The 16,865-nt window shown below is 41.0% G+C and overlaps 1 protein-coding gene across 1 annotated transcript in view; it reads left to right on the forward strand.

Annotated features, from left to right (window-relative positions):
• The window catches only part of ZCWPW2 (zinc finger CW-type and PWWP domain containing 2), a 44,339-nt gene that overhangs the window by 23,876 nt on the left and 3,598 nt on the right, over positions 1-16,865 (forward strand). Inside the window, exon 7 of the mRNA XM_063302034.1 lies at positions 11,903-12,024. Within this exon, the coding sequence (XP_063158104.1) occupies positions 11,903-12,024 (122 nt within the window). The remainder of the gene's footprint in view (positions 1-11,902; positions 12,025-16,865) is intronic.

Genomic DNA, 16,865 nt, shown 5'->3' on the forward strand with positions numbered 1-16,865 from the left:
AAACCTGTCTTTCTTCTTAACAAACGCGACAAACTACATCCAACTATACGGACATTGTTTCGCATCAGAAGGGGCTAAAATCTTGGCTATTGCCACTAAACTAAAGGGCAGAGCCGTGGACTGGTACGTCCAAATGTCAGAGACCAGAGCCCCAGCCCTAGCCACCTTTCACACCTTCCTGACCGCCTTGAAGCGGTACTTCGAAGACCCCTTGGCGAAGGAGAGGGCTAAAGGCGCACTGAAAGAACTTAATCAGGGGCAGAAATCAGTCGCAGTTTATGCCCTAGAATTTAAGGTCTTAGCAGGGAAGATCCCTGAATGGTCAGAGGCCACCCTGATTGACATGTTTAAAGATGGCCTCAATCGGGAGGTGTTGCAGTGGGCGCTGTACAGAGACGATCCAGACTCACTACATGACTGGATCTGTCTTGCCGGGAAGGCTGAACACACCCAGCGCACCTTCATGCTGGCAGCTAAGAGGGACAGACTTCCTCCCAGTGGGAAAGGGCCAGTAGCACAGTCGGGCTCAACATGGGACGCCGAAAGACAACGTCGCTTTGGCTGTGGGCAGTGCATCAAGTGCGGTAAGGCTGGTCACTGTGCGGCGGAATGCCACAAGGCTAGGACGGCAGATCGCCCATCTAGACCAATGCAGAAGGCTCCACAGAAACCGCCCAACCCCCCCCCCCCAGAGGCTGACAGCGGCACTAGCAACCCAGGACGAAGAGGAGGACGTCTACCTCGCGGAGGACGAGTTGGCCACCCTGAAGCAGCTGGGGGAAAACGCCTTCCACCTGTCCTAAACAGCGCCGCTGGACAGGTGGCAGAGAATGGGCGCGATACCACCAGGGTGAGTGAGGACTGTCCCATCCTGACCATAACAATTGAACTGAGCTACTGCTCCAGGATCATTGAAGTCGAGGCTTGGGTGGACTAAAGTTACCCTGTTTTCCGCTCCCGAAGCCACTGCTTTTCCAGCAGCTTGATGGTTCCACAGTGGGGGGGGGGGGCTACCCAGGGTACAGAGAACGTTTCTCTAAGAATGGGCACACACAGGGAAACCATTCAATTCGTGGTTACCCCGGTGGGCAAGCCTATAGTGGTTCTGGGAATCCCCTGGCTAACTTGTCACAATCCCCACATTAACTGGAGGACCTGTACGATAACGTTTGAAGATGGGTTCTACCAAGCACCTGCCAAGGGGAAATCCCCCAATTTGATGGTAGGGAGAGCGGAGATTGTCGACCCTCAAGTTCAAGCTTCCCCCATGGACGGGCTGCCAGAACAATACGCGGACTTCGTGGATGTCTTTGGGGAGGAGGAGGCGGACCAGTTACCCCCCCCATCGCAAGACGGACTGTGCCATCGAACTGCTCCCACATGTCCCATTGCCGAAACCAAAGATTTACCCGATGACCCAAAAGGAGTTGGCGGCATTGCAGGACTTCATTGATAAAAACCTCTCACGGGGCTTCATCGAACCGGCAAACTCGCCGGTTGGAGCGCCCATTCTATTCCGCGAAAAGGACGGTACTCTAAGACTGTGTACAGACTATCGCGGGTTAAATTCAGCTTCCTTGTCAAACAAGTACCCCCTCCCCCTCATGAAAGACATGTTGGCACACTTGTCAACTGGAAAGGTATTTTCCAGACTTGACCTCTGCGAGGCATATTACTGCATCCGCATCAGGGAGGGGGACGAATGGAAAACAGCTTTTAACTGTCCCTTGGGCTCCTTTCAGTATAAAGTACTGCCGTTTGGTCTTGCAGGGGCCCCGGGGGTGTTCATGCAACTAATTAATGAGGTCCTACATGACCATCTGTTTAAAGGGGTACTGGTATATCTGGACGATGTCCTGGTATATTCCAAAACTGAGAAAGAACACAAAAGATTGGTCAGACAGGTTCTCACCAAGCTCCAGCATGCTAAACTTTATGCTAAGCTTTCCAAGTGCGAATTCCACAAGTCGCGCCTGGATTACTTGGGTTACAGGATTTCAGATAAGGGCATTGAAATGGACCCTGCTAAGGTCCAGGCTGTTTTGAGCTGGGAGCGCCCATGCACCCGGCGCCAACTCCAAAGTTTCCTGGGATTCGCAAATTTCTACATATACTTCACAAAAGGGTTCACAGAAATTGCCCTGCCTTTGACCGATTTGTTGCGGACCAAAGGAATCGGGGAAACGCGCAAGGTAAAAAACCCAGGTACCATGCTCAATTGGACTCCCGCCTGTCAGACTGCTTTCGACCGGATGAAAGCGTTCTTTACAACGGAGCCAATTCTAGCCCACCCTGACCCCGAACGGCCTTTTGTCGTGCAAGCTGATGCCTCGGATTTTTCAGTTGGGGCTATCCTATTGCAAAAGGACCCTGCCGGACTCTTGAAGCCCTGTGCCTATCTCTCCTGGAAATTTTCCAAGATGGAAAGACGCTGGCATGTCTGGGAAAAAGAGGCATTTGCAGTAAAAGTGGCACTGGAAGCTTGGCGTCACCTGTTAGAGGGGGCGACTTGCCCTTTTGAGGTCTGGACAGACCATTGCAACCTCGAGGCGCTCCGCACGCCCAGGCGCCTCAGCCCTAAGCAGATTCGCTGGGCTCAATTTTTCAGCCGTTTTAACTTTCAGCTGAAGTTTATCCCAGGGAGAAAGAACTTTTTGGCAGATGCACTCTCCCGACTGCCCCAGGACGTGGAGCCTGTCTCCGATGTCGTGGGGACTGTGCTCTCGGAGTCTCAATTGGGTTTGGCCACTGTCACCCGGAGCCACGCTCAGGAACAGCCTCCCCCCACCTTGCAAACGACTCCAGCGCAGCCTGCTCCGGGCTGCTGGCAACCACAGATGCTGGGTGGGTTGCGTGCAGATTTTACACTCGCATTAAAATCTGATCCCTGGCTCCTTGCCAACCCAAACAAGGTCTCCATGGAACAAGACCTCGCCTGGGTGGAGAGTCGTTTATACATCCCTGACTCGCAACGGTCAACTATCCTCAGCCGGTCTCATGACAGCAAGCAGGCTGGTCATTTCGGGCTCCTCAAATCCCTCCACCTGACCCGACGCCAATTTTGGTGGCCCTCCCTGAGGAAGGATGTCAAAACATATGTGGCATCCTGCCCTGTTTGCGCTATGTCTAAGCGACCGTCTGGTAAACCCCAGGGGCTGCTGCAGCCCGTGGCTAACCCTTCACGCCCTTGGGATGAAATATCTATGGATTTCATCGTGGATTTACCGCCCAGTCAGAAGAAAACAGTCATTTGGGTAGTCAAAGACTACTTTTCCAAACAAGCTCATTTTGTCCCCTGTACCTCTATCCTGTCGGCGCAACAGCTGGCGAAGCTCTTTTTGGTACACGTGTACCGCCTTCATGGCTGCCCCTCTCGCTTGGTGACCGATAGGGGCACACAATTTACCTCACGGTTTTGGCGGGCTTTTTTGAAATTAATTGGCACCGAGCAAGCATTGTCAACCTCCTGGCATCCCCAGACAGACGGATCTACTGAGATCCTCAATGCCACCCTGGAACAATTCCTCCGCTCGTGCATAAACTACCACCAGGACGACTGGGTGGATTTGCTCCCCTTCGCGGAGGTGGCATACAACAATGCGGTGCATCAAAGCACGGGACAAACCCCCTTCGGGGTGGTGTCGGGTTGGGATTTCGTCCCCATTCCCGAGCTTCCACAGCCCCCGTCTCCAGTAGTGGCAGCCTGTGATTGGGGTTCTAAACTTGCAGACTTCTGGCCCGTCATTAAGGACACTCTCAAGGAGGCACAGACCGCATACAAACTTCAGGCTGACAGGCACAGATGCCGACAGCCGCCTTTTCGAGTAAGGGACATAGTTTACCTCTCCACAAAATTTATTACATCACCCCAGCCTTCCAAGAAACGCCCTGCAAATTTATTGGCCCCTTTCAGGTTACACAAATTGTGAACCCGGTCACAGTACATTTGGATCTGCCTCATAATTTAAAGCGGCTGCACCCGGTGTTCCACTGCAGCCTACTCAAGCCAGCCGGTGACCCCTCCCAGTGGCACCCATGCACTCCCCCCCCACCGGTCATGATCGACAGACAGCAGCACTTCAAAGTCAAGGAGGTTCTTAACTCCCGCAAGCTTCATAGCTCCCTCCAATACTTAGTGCACTGGAAACACTTTCCCCATCCTGAATGGGTCGCTGCCCGCGACATTCAGGCCCCCGAGCTAATCCGCAACTTCCATGTGGCATATCCCTTCAAACCCTCAGCTTGATTTTCTTCAGGGGGGTGGTATGTCATGATCGCCGGTGCGATGCTGACGACATCGCAACGGCTCGCGTGACAAAGCACGGAGGCTTGCTAATGACTGGAGAGGGATGGGCGATAAAACAGGACAAAGACAGTAATGGATCTAGGAGATCTACAAGCCCTCATTGCCCGGTAATCGGTAATTAACACCATTAGCAAGGAGAAGATCAGGGCGAAGATCAGAAGGGCGCATCCGGACGCTTTCGAGGAATTCCGAAGCCTAATCGCCCGGTAACGAACCATTACGCTGCAAAAAGAAAGACGGAGCAATGCCCGAGGCGATTGGGGCTGGACGACCTCTCACCTAGCAAGCATGGATGGCCGGTCACCCCGTGGAACTCGTGGGGCACACCCGGGGAATGTGGGGTTGGAGCGCTATTTGGCATGAGGCTATTTAATTCAACTTTTGGCGCGCTTCTCTCACTCTCAGCTTTCTACTGGTGTGCACTCTATTCTGAATAAAAGCCAGAACTTAACTTTGCTTATAGTCTGAGTCTTTTATTTAGCTTAGGCATTCCTCACAAGGAGTCCCTCCAAACAGTAACTCATGCCCTAGTCATCTCCCACATAGACTACTGCAATGCACTCTACATGAGGCTACCCTTGAAGAGTATCCAGAAGCTACAGCTGGTCCAGAATGTGGCCACGTGAGCAGTCTTAGGAGCACCAAGGAGAGCACATATAACACCATTGCTGCGCGAGCTGCATTGGGAGCCAGTTTGCTTCCGGGTCCAATTCAAAGTGTTGGTTATCACCTTTAAAGCCCTACATGGCATGGGTCCAGGTTACCTCAGGATCCGCCTCACCCCACTACATTGACTCATCCCACCCAGTCATGCAGAGAGGGCATGTTACGGACCCTGTCCATGAGGGCTTGCCAATTGGCAGGGTCCAGGAGGAGGGCCTTCTCTGCCATGGCCCACGCCCTTTGGAATAATTTACCCCCAGAGGTGAGGCAGGCCCCCACTCTCCCAGCCTTCAGAAAGGGAGTTAAGACCTGGCTAAGCCACCTCACTTGGGGTGAGAGGGGGGATAGTTGATTGTGGAAGTGGCTGGTGCCATGATGCAGCCCCAGTAAATTTCATTAAGACTATCTTGGACTTCATATTTTATATTTTTATATTGATCCACATTTATATTTTATAATGAATCCTTATTCTTTTATTCATTGTAAACCTCCCAGAGTTGTCATTGCACGAGATGGGCAGTAGAGAAATAAAATAAATAAATAAATAACTTAATCTTTATTTCTGAAAATGAAAGAGGCATACCAGAAGTGAATCCTATATATTTAAAAAAAACAGCATAAGACTTTATTCAGTGTAGCTTTCAGTAGCTAGGAATAAATTAGAATAAGTAGTTTATAGATCCCAAGCTATGGACTGGAAAACTGTAAATCTGATAAATTGGTAAATTTTCTCAGCCTATTGCGTGGTAAATGGTAAATCCTATTACATAAGAAAGAAACTAGTCAAAATGATTTAACAGTTCGTGAATATCTCAGAACTAAGTAATGGATCACATAGGTAATTAAACTATCAGTGTAAGAGTGTTTGATAGAATGGTAAAAGCAGATGCATTAGTTTTGGCTGAAAGAGCTTAGAAAGAGATTCAGTTTAAAACTTAGAATTTTATGAAGTTCAAAAAATACTTCCTAACATTTTATATAAAAACATTAGGTATTTGTCTGGGACATTTTTTTATCTTGAGTATGTCAGTACATTGCACTTATTTCCCAGTTGGTGGGATATGGGCATCAAAATGTTGGCTTTCAAGATTGTCTTTGGTTTGGAGTTCCTAACATAAATAGAATATGTGAACATGCTTGGTATAAAACTGGACTTTGGTTATACTTGTTGCACTTCCCTTATTGTTCGTGGACTAGTATGGATGAACACTTGTATGGAAATGAAGTTATAGGTTTAATTCTGAATAAAAGGCAAAAAATGTATGTCATAATATGAACTGATGTAATCTAGCTTATTATAGGTGGTATTTATGCAAGTAGGACTTCATATGTTGTTAATAGTGGCATGAATGGTGATAACATAATGAAGAGCCACAATGATCTTTAGGAAAAAGTATATAACATTCTTAATGGATGCGAGCTGTTGGTAAAAGTTATTCCGTAATGTGACATGAACTGATGGGTAAGAGAATACAAAAGAAAGATATTGAGCCACTCAGAGACCCACAATAAATACAAATCATGATTGTCTGGTGAATATCTACTTAGAAAAAGGTTTGCTTGGAATATATGGTATAAAAATTAAGTCTGCTTACATGCAGACATGCAAAGTAATTAATATGAATCTAAAATTATGACTGATCTTGTGGTTTACACTGAAAGATTGAGAGAAGGATACAATGATGAGATGAGCTAATTTTGGAACATACCACAATTTTTTTGGTAATGTCAGGACTGGATCTTGCAAAAATATATACTCTTGATTAGACAGCTTCTGTAGGGGCAACACTGCAATAGCTGCAGAACTGTGGGCAATAAAGCAGATGAGTCATATATTTGGCTATGAAGATTTTATTTGCAACTATGATGTACTTACTGCCATTGCAGGAAGCAAATTGGAGGGCAGTATTCATCATGTGTTGACCTTTCAGAGACAGGGATCTCAATTGTTCGGATCAGGATGTCAAATTGTGAAATAGAATTCCTAGTTATTTAAATTATCTGGTTTGTTTATTGCTAGTATTCCAGGAGTAACAATGAATAAAATATTTTTTTCAAAATACCATGATTTCGTTGTTTTTGGTTGATGGTAAGCTCATCCTTTCTGAGGTATAATACAAGAGCCAAAGGAGCTTAACATTTTGGTCACTACTGAGTTACATTTTAAGTATTTTACCAGTTTTGTTTTTAGTAATTGGTAATTTGCTTAATCGCTTTAGCAACTCTGTAAATTAGTTTTTTGTCTTTTAGATTTCTTTTAATACATTATTTTTATAAATCTTTAAAAATTGACTTCATTCCAAGTATCTTAAAATTTACTCAACTTTGGTAGTCAAATTTGGAAAGTGCAATGCAGATTTATGCTGGATAGGGGATGTACATACCAGATTTTTGCTCTTGACCAGGTCTCTGACAAAAATATGAGAGAAATAAAGCTTGTATCTTTGATTTAGAGACAGCATATAATAAGTGAATACATTTGAAGTGTGGAATGTTTGTATGAATAGAGAATACTATTCTCTATCAAGGTGGTTGATGATTGTAACAAGGCCAGAGTGGAAGTAAAACGTGTGTGAAAATATAGGGAATGCTTAGTGAATGGTCCAACATTAAGCAGAGAATAAGACAAGAGGTGTGATATCCCCTCGGTTGTTTAATACATTTATCATACATACATAAGGAATGTTTCTTAGAGGTGTGTTTGGGGAGATGACTGTGTTGATACTGTCTGGGTTGGCTGAGAGCCCTAATGAGTTTCAGTAAAAGTTAGATTGATTGCATGATGCAACAAAGAGTATGAATTGGAAAATTTATGTACTGAAGACTAAGGTAATTGTGTTTGACAAAGAAAATGGAACAAAAAATTGCAAGTTATAAATAAATAGTGAAAAACTAGAAAAAGTAGCTAGATTTGTATGCCTTGGTAAAATGCTGATTGAAGATGGGGAAATGGATGGAGAATTTCAAGATGTGCAAGTGCTGGTAGAAATGGAATGAGTAGTATGTGGTGTGTGTCATGGAATGAATGCTTGTTGAAAGAAGTGAAAATCAATGTGTGTAAGAATGCTTCTCCCCATTTTGTTATACTGCAATGAAAGTTGGGTAAGTCAGGAGAAAGATAAGTTGATGCTGTGGGAATGTGGTACTTAAGAAGTGTGTATGATAAAAATGGAAAAGATAAGGTCATGAATGAACAGGTGCAAAATAATTGAATAAATGATCAGTAAAAAAAGAAGTACTTTGAGATATGGTCATATAGAAAGAATGTATGAGAGTTGAATTGGAAAACAGACATAATAAAGAAGAGTAAATGGTTTGATGGGAAAAGAAAGACAGAGAAAGTCTTGAATGAATTAAATGGATGAGATCCTCAGAAAAAGAGGTGAGGAATTTAGAAAACAACAGGAAGTATATGAAGTGACATATGGTTGTGGTGGAAGTAAGGATGATTTACAAGAGTAGAAGGTATTAAAGATATAGTGAATAGTGTTGGTGTACTTTTGATTTAGTTAGGTTTCTTTTATTTTTACTCTGGCTTTTCATTTCTTTTGTCCACTACTTCTCATTCTTTTTCTGAGCTTTGCATGACATTGCTTATGTTTGTGATTGATATGATGATGTTGATGTGGTATGAAATATAAATCGATGCTGTGGGAATCTGGTACTTAAGAAACATGCAATATTGATTAGTAAAGTGCTTACCCACAACTCATTCCTTTACTAGCTCCTAGATGGCAAGCTCTTGAATTGGGCTTGGCAACAACATTGTTGAAAAAAGAGGGAGAAAAATAATAATTGCTGTTTCTATTGTATCATCTAGCACCCTTATCTTCTGTCTGATCAAGGGCAGAATAATACATTCGGCTAATTATGATTTTGTTTACATTTGTTACATTGACAACTCAGTCTAAATCCTCTAGCATACATTTTGTGTTGATAGAAATCCAAACTATTTCAGTTCTCTGAAGTTTATTTTAACTACATAGCTCTTGCTAAGTATCCAAAAATATAATAGCCATGCAGCAGAATGTACCCTTTCTAATCATTTTCCATACTATTTCTAATGGTACCTGCAGTCCAAAAGTACAGATCACAGCAGCTGTTGCTAGCTATTATTCTAAGTGAATTGCATTTCTTTAAGTCAAAAATATACAATTGAATACCTTCTATAAATCTCCTCGGTATCAAGGACCAGATGTTGGCAGTTTGCCGGGCACTGGAAATTTTAAAAGAAATATTCAAGTGACAAGATAAAAATAAGGAAAAACAAGGGTGAAGGATGATTGTACTACATAAATACAATCCTTTCCTAGGCTGTATTGCAATCACCATTATAGTGAGCACGAACAGTGGAGAAATAAGCATAGTTCTCAGTCCACAAAATACTAAATATTAAAAAATACTGAATTCAAAACCTTCGTTTAAAATTTAGAAACAGTCTTGCACATATAACATAACATAGATAACATAATATATAAGGGGAAACAGAAAATACATTTCTGTGCATAAGAAATGGCCTTGGGAAGGAGAGTTCCTCACATTTCTAAAACTTATATACCTGGAACCAGCTGATGTCTCTGTGTGTGTGTGTGTGTCTGTCTGTCTGTCTATGCAAGAAACTGAACAATTAAAGAGAGTGTTTCATTACTGAGAATTGAGAAGCCTTACCACACAGACCTCCAGCATCATCTTGAGATAGCACTCAAAGGCTTGTGTTGAATGACTACAATTGGATAAATTCTTCAGGACCTAGACGTGAATTCCATCTAGTTCAAAGATTCTGTAAATTTTACGTACTGAAAGTAGAATAATATAACAATGAACAATTTGAAATGTATGGTCTTCATGGCACCATATAAATCTATATTAATTTATAAATTAGCAAATTAGAGGTATTAGTTCATTATAGTAAGTCATCTGTTTTTCCTATGGATTAACATAGTAGTTGCAGTTGTCAGATAATGGCTTGATAGTCTGAAGATAGATGATGCATTTATTCCAAGATTTTAAAATATATATAAAGTGTAAACAGCTTCATTAGTAAGCACAAAAGCATATAGATATGAACCCCATATTGTCTTATTCAATTATCCTATGTAGTTTTTCAGGATACTCAAAATAGCTTTCTTTTAATAGCTGGCATATGAGTTGCTGTGATTTTCACTGTCTTTCCAAAGTAAAATGCTTTAATAAATATTTTTAAAATAGTCTGCAAAACCTTTATAGTAGACATGTTTGCAAACAGCAATAGAGTGCTTTAAATAAAATCTTTCCTGCTGCCCTGTTTGTTCTTAAAACACAATAGGAATGGCATTAGTTAACATTAAAGCAGATGATATTTGTAATCATCTGTTTCATTAATTAAATTTGTAAACTAAAGTTTAACTCCTTTATCTTCACTATGAATTCAGGAGGTATATCCTTAATAAAAGATATTATCCGGCTATTGGCTTCAATGTATGTGAATTGTGTAGCAAAAACTATAATAGATTCCTGCAAATATATTTTAAGAAAATCCTATTTGGACTGAGACATTTTGGTAGCAGCTTGTAAGTATTCAGTCTGGATTGCAGGCTACCACATCCTCCTCTTGGTCAATTCCCTGATGCTGTGCCTTCCTAACCTTCTGTTCCATGAAAATTTTCAATTACTTTTCTTTCCATAGGCAGGTTGTACTAGACACACACACACATAAGCCTATACACATACTTTTCAGGAGACAACTAAGCCTTTTTACTTCAACAAGTTCAGTTACTTGGAATCATTGTCTTTTTGTTAAATTAGTTTCTTTGGAGTTTTTTTTTAATCTTCAAATACAGTTGTCTTCTAAACATATATAAAGTTAATAATACTACATTAAGCAATGAAAAAGTTGTTTATAGCAAACACATATTCAGGTTAGAGCAGGAGAAATTCAAATTATGTATTTATTTTATTTATTTATTTAAAAATGTATTCACCGCCCATTAGACCCTGGAAGAAAATAAATAAAAGTATAGTGAATGAAGTTGCTATTCCTATTTCTATCTTTAAATATTTAAATATTGTCATTTAAATTCACAAGCATATAAACATATAAACCAGTAGAAACAAAATGAGAATAACACTGGAAAGGTAATAGTTAGGGCACTGGACTAGTCACAATCTCTTGGCCAAGCCAATTCCAGAAAGTTATTACAGGAATAAAATTTGAGAAGGGAGTTTTATGTTAGCTGCCTTAAATTCTTGTAGAAAAGGTAAAATATAAATAAATAAAATATTAGCAAACCTTTCATGCAGATTAGTCATACAAAGTTAGATCCAAGCTTGTTATTACTAAAGACCTTTGAAATCAATGGGACAGAGAGCAAAACAGTGTTAAGTTATATAGATACCATATCCTTGTGAGTTCTGCTGGCTCACTGAGTGGTAGCCTTTCTCTTCTTCAGTGGTCTTCACCCATTCCCATTTTAAGTCAACTCCAGGGAATCAAAACTCCAGGGAATCAAAGGTTGCCCACGCCCCTTACTAAGCCCTATTTCAAACCCTAAAACCAATCAGGGGATATATGCTCATTTATTGCTTATTATGAACAAATAACTCATTCTTCCTTAACAATTGTGGGTTTCTAAAAAAAAGGTATTTTTTTGTATTTTTGCTGTAAATATCTTATTGATAGAATCTATGTTCCCATTCAATTAAACTTGGAAACTATCCCCCAATAATTTATATACATTCATTTGGAAAGAGTTTCACATCAGTCGAGTTATTCTGAATTTTAAAAATGCATTTTTATTGACAGGTTAACATATGAAACATTGTTTTTTAAAAAAATGAATTGTAATGATTGCCATTTCCAGTTAACGCCTGTAGTTGAAGTAAATTGAGCAATACACAGAATTGTAGTAATATACGTTGTATATTTTTAGTGAAAATATTATTGTATTTTATTAGTTGAAACCGAGACAGAAATTATACTGAAAGATTTGGACCAAATTCTCAATCAAGTAGTAGTCACCTCCAAGCCTTCTTTTGAATCATCTGGGGATGGAGAGGACAATAATGAAAGAGAAGAGGTATGAATGATTCATAGCGAGTCCAGGAACTGCTACTAATTAAAAGAAAAAAGCTGAAATCCTATGCATGCTTACCCAAGAGTAAGTTCCACTGAAATCAATGAGGCTTTCTTTGAATAAACATGTATAGGGCTAGGATGATTTTAGATTTTGAAATATTTACCAAGTTTTAGAATGCATTTGCAAAAAATGTTCACTCCAAACATGAAAGGAAATAATTTCACTATTAATCTGTAGAATAAAACCATGTGCCCTTCAAATAAGTAGAACTAAATGGATCTAATTTTTAATATGTGTGTGTGTGTGTGAATAAATAAAATATCAGTGGGATCTGTCATGAGCACTGATGGTGAGCAGGAGGGGGCCCCTATCCAGGGGGGAAAACGCATGCATAGTAGCGAGAATTTGAGCTGTCATTCAAAGAGACACAGAACAGACCCGCCTTGACTTTTGGGGTTTATCTGTATGGGTTTTCTCACGCTTCTTCAGTTTGTTAGGATTTTCTGTCTAATGTAGCAGTAATAAAACACTAGAGATCTCTTCTTCGTCTCGGCGTGGTTCCTGCTTGTTGGGACAGGATCCCAGTATACTGACTGAGCTTTTTATTTTACACATAAAAATGCACTTAGTGATGGAGTTTTTAAAGGTTAATAAAAGAACTCCAAGCAGCAAACAGCAATCTTGCAGAGTAGAAGTATGAACCAAAAAAGGAACTTGCACATTAAGCTTAATTACATTCAGAAATAAATTCAGTCTTCACGCAGCAGTTAGATGAAGAAAAGTAGATGTAGCTTACTTTTATTCAGTAGATCTGGATACAGGTAGGTTCATAGTAGAAAGCACTTAATCACTGGTTCTTGGTAGCAGAGGATGGTTGGGGGAGGGCTGCATTCCTGCAGCACCTCCTGCTTGCATGTGTGCCAGAAGGGTAATGGAGATTGTTAACCCCCAAGCCCAAGAAGAAGGAGGAAGAGGAAGTCAGGTGACCGACATGACATCCCACAAGGGCAATAGAGACAGATCTTGCTAGAGAGACCCCCTTATGCTTAGGAGACAATGCTGAGTTGATCCCTGATAATTCCAACACTAAGTACATTTTTAAAGGGGGAGAAGGAATGTGTGACAGTCTGCAAATGTGTATTCTTTGTTTATAAAGAAGGCGGGTGCTATATGAATGTATAATTATTTATGTCTAATTCCTGGATATTTTCCACTCATAAAACAATCCTATATTAATTTATTTATGCCTCATTCAAACAAATTTACCTTAATGCATGTATTCAGCATCTGCCTTGACTATTTCTAGGATCACATAAAAAAACAAAAAGTATGGCCAGGTTCTAAACAGTTTGTGTATTTTAAAAAATACTATTTAAAAAAAAAGTTGTTTGCTTTTTGTGTTGTTATAATTATTGCTATTCGGTTAATCTTCCATATAACAGTAGCAATGTGGCAATCCTGTAGCATTTATATGAATTGCATCTGTTATATCTTTTTCCAACAAATTCCAGTTGGATTACAATCCACAAGATTGTGTTCATAATAGAGCAAGTGAACAGCAATAAATATAACAATTCAAAAATGAATTATAAACAACCAAGTGTTAGCAATAAACTTGTCAACCTATCCAGTACATTAAAACTGATGAGTCTTGGGTTAGTCCTATTTCTTTCATTTGGATACCTTTAAGCAACAACAGATCTGGATCCAGTGCAGAATTTCCAGTTGAGACATCACATTTTCATCAAGAAACAGCTAATTCACTAAATGAATATTGTACTGTGGTTCTTGATTCACATTTATATTTATACATCTCACAGCGCCATGGTTTTTAAATCATGGTTTATTAACTATCACATCTAGTGTGATGACTGCCCTACTCAGTTTACCATTAAATTTGATTCATATGTGGTTAAAGTAGAAATCTCTTTAATGGAGTATAGTGTGCAGTACAGTGAAAAAGTTGCAAATAGAAGTTCCTGTGCTTTCTTCAAGTTAAACAGCCCAATGAAGTCAATCTGCCCCTCTCCTTCAGTATGCAGCCCCCCTTCTTGTGCCAGTTCATTAAGTTCTGTGCAGATGTCTCCAACGGCTTGGCAGCTTGACCTTGGATGCCAAAGAGAGCCTAAACAAGATGCTTTCACACTCCTGGCTTATCCCCCTCCCACTTCTATCAACTCACAAGCCTTGACATGTGTTGACTTTATTCATTGATGTAAGTCAGATCAGATGTTCTGGGAACGTTTGATCTGGGAGCATGACATACTGCCCACCTGGAAAAAAAAACTTGAAACATAATTAGTAAAAAGCAGGAAAAGAGCTAATGTGATTAAATGAAATGGAGGTGAGCTAACTAAGGGGCAGGCTTGTTGGGGTATTTAGCGTGGAATCTTTTAAGCAGAGGATGTGCATTAACATGCTGACTGGAAACCCATTCATGATCAGGAAAATGGTTCCAGTGAATTAGGTACTATAACGAACAACGATGCCTGTGAGAATCCAAAATGTCCTTAACTTCAAAATGCTGTTCACCATCAATCATGACAGGAGTCAGTGTAGGCGACACTAGGTGCCATCGTGGTGATTTGTGAAATGGCTTCAAAAGGCTGCAATGGAAAACAGGGTGAATTCTTCTTAAATTATGCAGAAGTTGCAGTTGCACAGTGACAGGGTTAATGATTTTTATGATAGGAAAGGATCCTATAAATGTTGATCCTAATTTTTTTCGATGGTTGAGGTGAACAGAGGAATTAGGTTGGGAGATAAACTTTATCTATAATCTTTAGAGGCCATTCGGGCTTGCTTGTGATTGGCAAATTTCCTATAAGTGTTCTGAGCATCGGTTAGGGCTTGTTGGATGACCGGCCAAACCAAGGCAACCTTTTTGCACCACTCTGTGGCAGAGCACTGATCTGGTGGAGAGAGAGGCAGTTCGGGGATAGGTAAAAATCTTGACCAGTAACAACTTGGAATGGAGAGATACCAGTGCTTTGGTGCACAGCATTGTTGTAAGCAACTTTGGCAAAAGGGAGAAGGTCAACCCAGTTGTCTTGTTGGTAATTTATATAGCATCTAAGGAATTGCTCAAGAGTAGCATTAACTCATTCAGTCGATCTGTCCGTTTGAGGATGGTTCGGCAAGCTTAAAGCTTGTTTAGTGCCAATTAATTTCAAAAAGGATTTCCAGAATTTAGATGTGAATTGAATTCCATGATCTGAAATCACACATTTGGGACATCCATGTAGACCGTACATGTGTTGCAGGAAAAGTTTGGCAAGCTGGGGAGCTGTAGGAATGTTAGTACATGGTACGAAATGAATTTGTTTAGAAAACAAATCAATAACAACCCAAATGACAGTTTTGTTCTTGCTGTCAGGTAAGTCAACGATAAAGTCCATGGCTATGTTTCCAGAGTCTGGAAGGTTCAGCTACTGGCTAGAGCAACCCTTGAGGTTTTCCTCCCTTTTTCTTGGATCTAGCACAAATGGGGCAGCTAGACACATAGTCCTTGACATCCTTACATAAAGTGGGCCACCCAAATTGGTGATGTACTAAATGCAGGGTTTTAACAAAACCAGAATGACTGGCCATTTTATCATAATGGGAATGCTGTAAAACTTCAACATGCAAAGGTTCAGGGATATATGGTTTGCCAGCACAGTACCACAAGCCATTCAGCTCAATCAAAACAGATTTGTTATATAGCCAAGAATCAGCCTGGAGAGTGGCTCACAACTCTTGTTGCAATTCGCCTGGCACTTTCACTTTCTCAGCTGCAGTTTGGCTGCGAGTTACGGTGGCTAACCCCAACTGCTTAGAAGAAAAGACTGTATCCACAATCTCCTTTTGCTGCCTGTTGTGTTGGGTAATGCGTGAAAGCGCATTGGCTAAGAAGTTTTTCTTCCAAGGGAAGTAAGTTAAAGTGAAATTTAAGCAACTGAAAAATTGAGCCCATTGAATCTGCTTGGCATTTAGTTTTCTGGGTGTGCGTAAAGCTTCTAAGTTTTTGTGATCAGTCCATACCTCAAAGTGGTGTTGAACAACTTCTAGAAGGTGTCGCCAAGCCACAAGGGCTGTTTTTACTGCAAAAGCTTCTTTCTCCCATACATGCCATCTGTGCTCAGTGTCAGTAAATTTACAAGGTAAGTAAGCACAGAGGCGCAAAGCACCTTGGGGGTCTTGCTGTAAAAGTACTGCCACCACAGCCATATCTGATGCATCTGCCTGGATTATGAATGGTTGTTCAGGATCAGGATGTTTTAATATGGGTTCAGCTGTAAAAAGTGCCTTCAGATGCACAAACACGGTTTGGCATTCAGCTGTCCAATTTAACTTTGCCCCAGGACTTGTAACCTTCCGCGTTTCCCCTCTCTTGTTTTTAGCAAATCAGTCAAAGGCAGTAAAATTTGGGCAAAATTTGGGATGAACTGGCAATAAAAATTGGAGAATCCCGGAAAGCTTTGCAATTGGCGGTGCGTGTGTGGGGGTTCCCATGCTACAATGTCTTGAATTTTGGCAGGATCCATTTCTATACCTTTAGTGGATACTCTATAGCCCAAATAGTCTAGTTCTTTTTCGTGGAATTCACATTTTGACAATTTGGCATACAACTGAGCATCACGAAGCTTGGTTAACACCTTTTTGACCGATTCAACATCTTGTTCATTTTGGGAATAGATTAAGATATCATCCAAATACACTAAGACCCCTTTGTACCGATGCTTATGTAGGGTCTCATTTATAAATTGCATAAACACTCCAGGACCCCTGGACAACCCAAATGGCATGACCTTGTACTGGTACGACCCCAAAGGGCAATTGAAAGCAGTCTTCCACTCATT

The sequence above is a fragment of the Candoia aspera genome, chromosome 4 (assembly GCF_035149785.1).
Source record: "Candoia aspera isolate rCanAsp1 chromosome 4, rCanAsp1.hap2, whole genome shotgun sequence".
NCBI classification, from domain to species: Eukaryota; Metazoa; Chordata; class Lepidosauria; order Squamata; family Boidae; genus Candoia; species Candoia aspera.